The 9,413-nt window shown below is 38.6% G+C and overlaps 1 protein-coding gene across 2 annotated transcripts in view; it reads left to right on the top strand.

The window, feature by feature from the left end:
- Positions 1-9,413, top strand: part of Ddx46 (DEAD-box helicase 46) — a 78,808-nt gene that overhangs the window by 46,767 nt on the left and 22,628 nt on the right. For both annotated transcript variants that reach the window (XM_023716521.1, XM_023716520.1), the window contains exons 14-16: positions 1,101-1,265; positions 2,233-2,395; positions 8,540-8,733. In XM_023716521.1, the coding sequence (XP_023572289.1) occupies positions 1,101-1,265; positions 2,233-2,395; positions 8,540-8,733 (522 nt within the window). The remainder of the gene's footprint in view (positions 1-1,100; positions 1,266-2,232; positions 2,396-8,539; positions 8,734-9,413) is intronic.

Genomic DNA, 9,413 nt, shown 5'->3' with positions numbered 1-9,413 from the left:
GGGTCTTACCATATAATGCAGGCTGGTCTTGAAATCATTATGTATTCCAGGCTGCCTGAAACTTATAGTGATCCCCTTGCCTCAGCTTTCCAAGTGCTGGGATTACAAGCATGTGCCACCAAGCCCAGCTTGTTGTACACTATATTGGCCCTTAATATATTTGTCTGCCTCTATTAGAATAAGCAATATGAAGACTTTTTTTTTTTCGCATCATGAGTCTCCCATGCTTTGTGCAGTATGCTCTGGGACCATCTTTACACTTTTGTGAGAAGAGAAGGCACCAGATAGGAAGCCGCTCCTGTGAGAAGAGCTGATATTGGCACTTACTAACCACAGTTTACCTTCCCTGGAAGTTGCAAGCCTTCCAAGTAGACTAGAGTTCCAAATAGTTACGTCAGATTCTGCAGTGCAAGAAGTCTTAAATGGAGAGGCAGGTTTTCCTTGCTTCCTATCTGTGATCTTTCCAGAATTGTCCAGTTTTTGCATTTTTATTTTATATTCTTACTATTTGGCCGTGCCTGCAGTGTGATAATGCTTAATTAAAATATGTTGAATAAATGAAGGAAAACACTACTGTGTATATTGGTTGCGTTCTAGATACAATTTTTTTTTTTTAATTTTAACATTGTGTGTGTGTGTGTGTGTGTGTGTGTGTGTGTGTGTATGTGTGTGGCCAGCTCAGCCCACCAGGGGGCGCGGCTGGCTGGCATGTGGTGCTGGAGGATTGAACTGCGGTCCCTGTGCTTTGCCAAGCTTGTTCCAAGTAGGTGCTTTAGACCACTGAGCCATCTCTCCAGCCCCTCTAGATACAATTTAAAGATAGAACTGAATTTGTTAGTGGATTATTGTGAGGTGAGTGACAGAAAGAGATTGGTCCAATATAGGTTCTTCTCTTTTGACCTAAATAATGGAGGTGCCATTTTTTCAAATATGAAAACTGAGAGCAACAAATTAGAGTATAAGATGAATTGTGGTTGTATAGGGTAACAAGTTTAAAAAGTAACAAGATGAAATAGTCATTCTCAGGTTTTTCTACTTGATTTTGACATTGTGTAAGTTCGGGTGATTACTCATCGTATTTGCTTATATTGTTTTCTCAGGTCATGCGCATTGTGGATAATGTCCGTCCTGACCGGCAGACAGTTATGTTTTCAGCTACTTTCCCTAGAGCTATGGAGGCATTGGCTCGAAGAATTCTGAGTAAACCCATTGAAGTACAGGTTGGAGGCAGGAGTGTGGTTTGTTCAGATGTGGAGCAACAGGTGGTGGGTACTCTTATGAAATCCCTAGTTCCCTTTATAGTTTATGCAATATGTGTGACTCTCTGGGGATCAGGCTGTGAGATGGGGCTGTGCATGGTGGCCTCTGCCTGGAATCTCAGCATTTGGGAGGCTGAGGCAGGAGGATCACTGTGAGTTTGAGGCAGTCTGGGTTTTGTGGTAAGTACAAGACCAGCCTGAGCTGCATATCAAAAACCTAAAAGCCCTGTCTTAAAAAAACTAAAAGAAAAGGAGGTGAGATGGGTAATTTCTAAAATTAAGTATTATGTATCAAATTGTTATCAACTATAGCCATATAGTATTTTAACAGATAACAGTTGTGCTGTTACCTGGAACTCGCTGCATTTGAAAAATTAATTAGGGGAGATGCCTCAGTAGAATAAGTGTTTGCCTGGCAAGCACAAGGGCCTGAGTTCAATCCCTGGTTCTGCCCCCAAAAAAGAAAAAGTAATTATATATTTTTGAGGTGTTTTGAGATGGTCTCACTTTGTACTCCAGGTAGCTTGAACTCACTAGGTAGCCTGTGCTAGCCTCAAACTTGTGATCCTCCTGCTTCAGCCTCCAAGTGCTGGGATTATAGGCATGTGCCACCATGCCTTGGTACCTGAAACTCCGTGTTTTTAATGTTTTTATTTTTTCCTGCCAGAAGTATTGAACTGATAAATAGGTATTAAGATGCCTATCTTCATCTTTGGTTACTAGTACATGTACTAAAGGAACAGAGAGAACTGGTGATCATTTATCCACATTCTGTAGACCTCTTATTCTCTGAAAGTTACAGTTTTTTAAGACTTACTGCTTTTCCAATTAAAATCAACATTTTTAGCCCTTAAAATATAGGAAGATAGTTATTTTTTATTCATTCAACACAAAATGCATGAGTATTTGTTTAATGAGCAGGGATGAAACACATTTTTATTGCCATTAACTTGGTACAACTTGATATTTTCAGATTGTGATTGAAGAAGAAAAAAAATTCTTAAAATTACTTGAGCTTCTAGGTCATTATCAAGAATCAGGCTCTGTCATTATATTTGTGGATAAACAGGAACATGCTGATGGTCTGCTGAAGGATTTAATGAGAGCATCTTATCCTTGCATGTCTCTTCATGGAGGTAATACTCTTTTTTTTTTTTTTTTTTTGGAGGTAGTGTTCTATTTACCTATGAAATGGCTTTTAAGTGCTTAGTGGTGCCAAATACTACGCTAAGTTTATGCAATGGTAATACTTGGCTGAATGGTAATACTTGGCTTTGAAAACAAAATTGCTTTGTTTTTGAAATTTAGAATTAAATTTCATATTATTTATTGCAGTTTTTACTCAACAGATATTTGGGATAAGCAATATTATTATTCCACCTTAAAGATAAATCCAACATGCATACATTGGTTTAACCAAATTAGTCACTTAAGCAGATACAGAAAAATTGAACTTAAAACTTACTCCTGTGTTATTCTTTCTATAAAACATGCTTCCTAAAGGATTCTCAGATTCACTATAGCGCTTTCACTGAAGTTTTATTTATTTTTTTTTTTTGCGGAACCGGGTATTGAACTCAGGCCCTTGCACTTGCCAGGGAAGCACTTATTCCACTGAGCCATCTCCCCGGCCCCTTCACTGAAGTTTTAAAGTGATCATTAATTTTTATGTGACACTGTCATTGTTGAATACATTTGAGACTTAAAATATATATAACATTTTGACGTGCCCTCAGTAACTGGATGTTCTGGCTGTTTATGACTGGTTGTCTTTGTTTTTTGGTTTTCTTTGAGATGTTGTCTAATTCTGTTGTTCAGGCTGGCCTTGAAATCACTATGTAGTTCAGGCTGGCCTTGAACTCACGGTGATCCTCCTGCCTCAGTCTCCTGAGTGCTGTGATTACGGGTGCTTACCACTGGGGCTGGCTTCTATGACTTTGTAATGAACCGCTTCTTAGATTAGTGGCAGTAGTCACTTAGCATTCCACAGTTTGGGCCAAGCTGTGTATAGCTACCCTGTGTTTTATGTTCTGTTTACTGAGCTGACTAGGTTAGGGCTGGACTTTCACTTTAGTTTGCCTCACTTATGTGGCTGACAAGGCTCCTAGTCAAGTTTCATTATCCTGTTAACTCGGGGCCTTTTGTAAGGCTTTCTGGTCAAGAGACCAGAACCAGAAGCTAGTAGGTCAGAAAGGATAGTAACTGGGAATTGATAGAGCTTTCACTTCAATGATATACTATAGTTCTAGATATTCACCAAACTGGTGAGAATGTAGACACAGCTGCTACCTTTTTTTTTTTTTTTCTTCCCTCTGATACTAGAGATTGAAGCCAGTGCCTTGTGCATGCTAGGTTATATACCAATGTTCCAGATAATCTCTGTGTCCTGGTAGAGGGTTTTTTTTTTTTTCTCTCTGAGACAAAGTCTCACTGTGTTGTCCAGGCTGGCCTTGAACTTATGGTGATCCTTTCTGCCTCGGCCTCACAATTGCTAGTGTTACAAGCATTCACCATTACACCCAGCCTACAGTATCATTTTAATATGCAGACGTATGTGTGAGATAGAATATATTATTATTTCCATCTTTGGAAAATGCAGTGTATCTCACTAGGCTATATATGAGATGCAATTAGAAGGGCTTGGGGCTGGGGATATGACCCAGTGGCATAGCACCTGTCTGGCAAGTGCTAGGTCCTTAGTTCAATTCCCAGTAAAAATAGAGAAAAGAAACTAACGGGGCTTTAAAGTTTTTTTTTTTTTTTTTTTTTTAAATGTTTGAACTCTTGATGGAGACCTAGGTTGGCTCTACCTTTTGGCTGTTGTATATGATATCACTGTGAACATGGTGTACAAGTATCGTGTTAACTTTCGCCAGTTTCTTTATATAGATGTAGGAGTAAAATTGCTTAGTCATATGGTAAGTGTTTAAATTTTTTTTTTTAATTGTGTGTGTGTGTGTGTGTGTGTGTGTGTGTGTGTGTGGCCAGCTCAGCCCACCAGGGCTGAGCACCTACTGTTTATACGAGAGGCTTAATTTACAGTTTCAGTTCATGATCAGCTGCTCTGCGGCAGTGATATCGTGGTGGAAGGACATGATGGAGCAGAACTGCTTAGCTCCTGATATCAGGAGACCAGGCAAAGAATGACAAAAAGCACAGATGGGGGTATCTGCACAGTGCTCTGCGACTCACCCAGAGACATCCAGGAGCGGGCATCACTAACCTGCGAGGCTTTTTGTAATTCAGTGAAGTCCTGACATAGCAGGTTTAGCAGTCACAGCCATACTAGCGGGTGTGATATGGGATCTCATGATTTTCACTTGCATTTCTAATGATGTTATGATGTTTATATCATATAGCCATTTGTATATATTATTCAGAGAAATGTGCATTTCAAGCCTTTATCACTTTTTAATTGGCTTTTTAAATAATCTGTTATATGATTTATAGATATTTTCTCCCATTCTATAGGTTCTTTTTCTTTCTGGATGAAATCCTTTGAAGACAAAAGTTCTATCTATAGAGCTGCCTAGTGTAGCTCAGGTTCAGTGGGGAAGGAACAGAAAAGTGGGAGACAGGAGAGTGAGTGGGTGATATGTTCTGTTCACTGCTAGTCCTCTTAACCTGAGAAAGTTTTCTCAGTACCGCAGTCAGAACATGTCATGGTTACTTGACGTTTTCTTTTTGTCAGAGATTTGTTAGAGTAAAAAGGCCATGTGTGGTTTATGGTTTATGAACAAAACCTTTAATTAAACTGTCATTGAGCTGGGTGTGATACCCAACACTAGGAGGATCACTGCAAGTTCAAGGCCCACCTACGCTACATAGTGAGTTCAAGGTGAGCCTGAATTCTGTAGCAAAACCCTGTCTCAAAAAACAAAATAAACTAACCATCACTGACAATCTTACCTTGTCATTCATCCTTTTTTTTTTTTTTCACTTACAATAAAATTTTCTTTAGGGCTGGGGAGATAGCTCTGTGGTTTAAGTGCCTGCCTGGTAAGCTCAAGGACCCAGATTTGATCCCTGATACTGCATGCTGTGCCAGCCCTGGACCAAGCCGGTCACCAAAATCGGGCATAGTGGTACACACTTGTAATTCTAGTGCTGGGGAGGCTGACACAGGAAGATCACTATGAGACTCAGCTTTGTAGTGAAACTCTATACTAAATTAAAAAAATTGAAAATTTTTTAAAATACATTTTTATATATAATATGGTAAATAATGTTTGAATGAGAGTGAAAGTTTCCACTTGCATGATGTGTATAGAAGATCAAAAACTTTTTAGAGTAGGATGTTTCTTTGAGACCTTTGGTATATACTTTTAATACTAGAGTTTTGGTTTGTGCAAGTAACAAGAAAGACAAACTCAGCTACCTTAACATGTTCCCTCTGGCTTGAACCACAAGTGCATGCGTGACTGTCTCATCCAGTGGTCTGTACCAGCCACTGTGGTCATGTCTGTTGGATGTTGGTGATATCTGTTTGCTTTAGGCATCTCACAGAATACACCGTGATCAGGATGCAGAGCCATTGCATTACCCACCGAAACTCTCTCTAGTCCTCTAAGGGTAACTACACAGGCCCTCTCCATCCATGCATCTGGTAACCACTGACTTGGTTTTGTTTTTTGTGGTAGTGGAGGTTGAACTCAGGTCTTCTTAGAAACTGCTCTGACTCAACCCTTGATGTATGCTTATACAAACTTTTACAAATGACATCAAACATTATATAATAGTTTTATAGCTTTTTGTACTCAGCATAGTAAATTTGAGATTTATATAGGTTGTTGCCTAGTTCATTTGTTTTATTGCTGAGTAGTATTGTATACATGTTTTACTGTGTATCTGTTTATCCATTTAAGGATATTTTTTTTTTTTTAAAATATTTATTTATTTATTTTTTTTTGTGTGTGGCCAGCTCAGCTCACCAGGGGGCGGGGCTGGCTGGCATGTGGTGCTGGGGGATTGAACCGCGGTCCCTGTGCTCTGTTTAGCTTAGTTTGTTCTAAGTAGGTGCCTTAGACCACTGAGCCATCTCACCAGCCCCATTTAAGGATATTTTGATTGTTTCTAAATTTTTACAATTATATTTTTGTTTTAGTGGTAATGGGAATTGCACCCAGGGCCTTGGGCATGTTAGGCAAGCACTCTACTAAATTGCGTTTAGCTACCCAGCTCAAAATTGAGTTTATTTTTAAAGGGGGAAAGTTAAAAGTTTAGGGGTAAACATTTTATATGCGTCAGTTAATACATTTTATTTACCTTCAAAGAATAAAATATGTACTTGTATTGATAGTATATCTTAAGCTAAAATAAAAGTTTTGATATTTTTAAATTGCAAAGTTAAATTTATATTAATATTGATTCCGTTAATTTTTCTTATGAGCATGCCTGTAATTCCGACTACTCAGGTGGACGTGGGAGGATCATGAATTCAAGACCAGGCTGGGGGACAGATAGTGAGACCCTATTTCAATAAAGGAGGCAAGGGGCCAGGGATATAGCTCAGCGGCATGAGTGCCTGTCTGGCAAGCCCAAGGTCCTGAGTTTGATCCCTGGTACGAAAAATAAATAAAAGGAGGCAAGGATAGGGGAAGATCCAAATACTTTTAAGTCTTTGAAGAGGACATTTAAAAATTTAGGAGTAAGTGTGGTAGCACATTCCTGTAATTGCAGCTACTCAGTAGGCTAAGGCAATGTGATTTCAAGTTAAGGCTAATGTGGGCAACTTACGATCTTGTCTCAGAATGAAACAAAAGGGGTAGGAGATTGAGCTCAATTGTAAAGTGTTCCTGTATCACAAAAAGTAAATTTAGGTAGTAGTAAGTTTAATATTCATAAATATTTAGGTGCCTGGGCTAAGGGTGCCTGAGCAGTGGTACCATGCTTGTTTAGCATACACCAAGCCCTGAGTTCCATCTCTGGTACTGCTAAGAAAGGAAGGAAAGACGAAAGAATAGAAGAAAGAAAGGAAAGATTCAGACATTAACCTATATTATGCCCACATTTTATTTATTTCCAGGGAGTTCTGGGTATCCCTGGTAAAATATACTTATGGTTTGAGCATCTTGTATTAGAATATTTTGGTGTTTTAGACACTTTTGTTAGCTATCTGGAGCCTGTTAAGGGAGATTTAGTTGGTACTTTTAAATTGGTGCTCTTCCAACTGCAGTGTGCCTATGGTAATCATCTAGAGGTATTTTTAAAAATTGTGTGTGTGTGTGTGTGTGTGTGTGTGTGTGTGCCTTTTTAAGACAGTGTCTTGCTATGCAGTTTGAGGCTGGCTTTGAGCTCACTTTTTAGCTCAGACTGGTCTTGAACTTACAACAATCCTCCTGTCCCAGCCTCCTAAGCACTGGGATTACAGGTGTGTACCACCACCCCCATCTTTTCTAGGGGTCTTATATTAAAATGCACATTCTGATTTCAGTGATTTAGAGTGGGACCTGAGATTGCATAGTTCTGATGAGAACCCAGGTGATGCTGCTTTTGGTCCTTGGACAAAACTAAGTAGCAAGCCTCTAAAAATGTCACAGAAGAAAGATCTATATCCTGTCACTGTAGGCTTTGTTTTTGGCTTTTCTTCTTTTGTTCCTGAAACAAGTTTAGGCTGGTGATTTCTCTTCTCCTTTCTTTTTTCCTCCCCACGACATCAATATATTTCTATACTTTGAGATAACTTTTGGGGTTATTGTTCTTCATTTGGATCTCATGATCAATTCTGGAATTCAGTGGACCTTCCATTTGCAATGAACATGTGATAGTACCATCTCTAAATCCTTGAGGTGTGATTTCAAACAGTGGCTGGAGATTCTGAAACTAGGCCTTTGTAACTATAAGCCTTATATGCAAGAAGGGGGACAAAAGAAAGCAGACACCTTAGGAGCTGGGGCATAAGTGGCCCAGTGGCATAAGTGGCTTCCTGGCAAATGAAAGGTCCAGAGTTCAGTCTCTGGTACTACAAAAAAAAAAAAAAAAATTTGGAAGATTCATGAAAGAATGATTGGCAGTAACCTTTTTTTTTTTTTTTTTTTTTTTTTTTTTTTTGTGGTACCAGGGATCCAACTCAGGACCTTGTGCTTGCCAGGCAGGCGCTTATGGTGCTGAGCTATCTCCCCAGTCCAGTAGTCTTTAATTTTGTCATTAAATCTTTTTAGTCTTTTATTTTTCTATATTGGTGGAATTCATAATATGGATTTGTTTTTTATTCCAGTTTTATATTCTTTCTCTGTCAGAGAAAATGGAAGTTGTTAACATTTTATATCTCTAACTTACAGGTATTGATCAGTATGACAGAGATAGCATCATAAATGACTTTAAGAATGGAACCTGCAAACTTCTTGTGGCCACCTCAGTTGCTGCCCGAGGTCTAGATGTGAAACATCTAATTCTTGTAGTAAATTACAGCTGCCCCAACCACTATGAGGATTATGTACACAGAGCAGGACGGACTGGAAGAGCCGGAAACAAAGTAAGAAGAATTTGTAACAGTTGACTTCATTTATATTAAAACATATTTCTGTTAGTATTTTAAGGAATAGATAATAGGAATTACAAAGACATTTTGAAAATTCTTAATCATTAGGATGTGTGGAATGAAGTTAATCATTTATATACATATACATGTGTAGATATTGTTAATTTTTAAATATGATACCTCGATGATTTCTGTAGGTAGATATTGTTAACACTTTATATGTCCTTTTAGATTCTTTTTTTTTTTTTTTTTTTGGCCTGGAAATTTCTGTGTGCATACATATATGTATGTAGTCCAGTGTATTTCATTGCTTTTTCAAAAATATGGGATCATAAAATAAGCCATACATACTGTATACACACAGACACACACACACACATTATTTGCTTTATTTGGGGTGGGGTTTTTTTGTTGTTGTTGAGCCAGGGTCTTTCTATGCAGTTCAGGCTCTGAACTCACTGTGTAGCCCAGGCTGGCCTTGAACTCACAGCAATCTTCTTGCCTTGGCCTCCCAAGTGCTGGGATTACAGGTGTGCACCACCATGTCTGGTACACTGTCTGTTTTTTGCACTTGTGTATTTTTTAATTTATATGGACTCAAGTTGGAGGTTTCTTATTTTTCTTCTATAAATCATAGCTTATGTGTGTTTTTTTTGTATTTTTAGGACAGGGTC

Source organism: Octodon degus, unplaced genomic scaffold, assembly GCF_000260255.1.
Source record: "Octodon degus isolate 3935 unplaced genomic scaffold, OctDeg1.0 scaffold00048, whole genome shotgun sequence".
In the NCBI taxonomy this organism is placed as follows: domain Eukaryota; kingdom Metazoa; phylum Chordata; class Mammalia; order Rodentia; family Octodontidae; genus Octodon; species Octodon degus.
The sequence above is the reverse complement of the archived record's forward strand: the minus strand, read 5'-3'. Positions and strand labels throughout refer to the sequence as shown.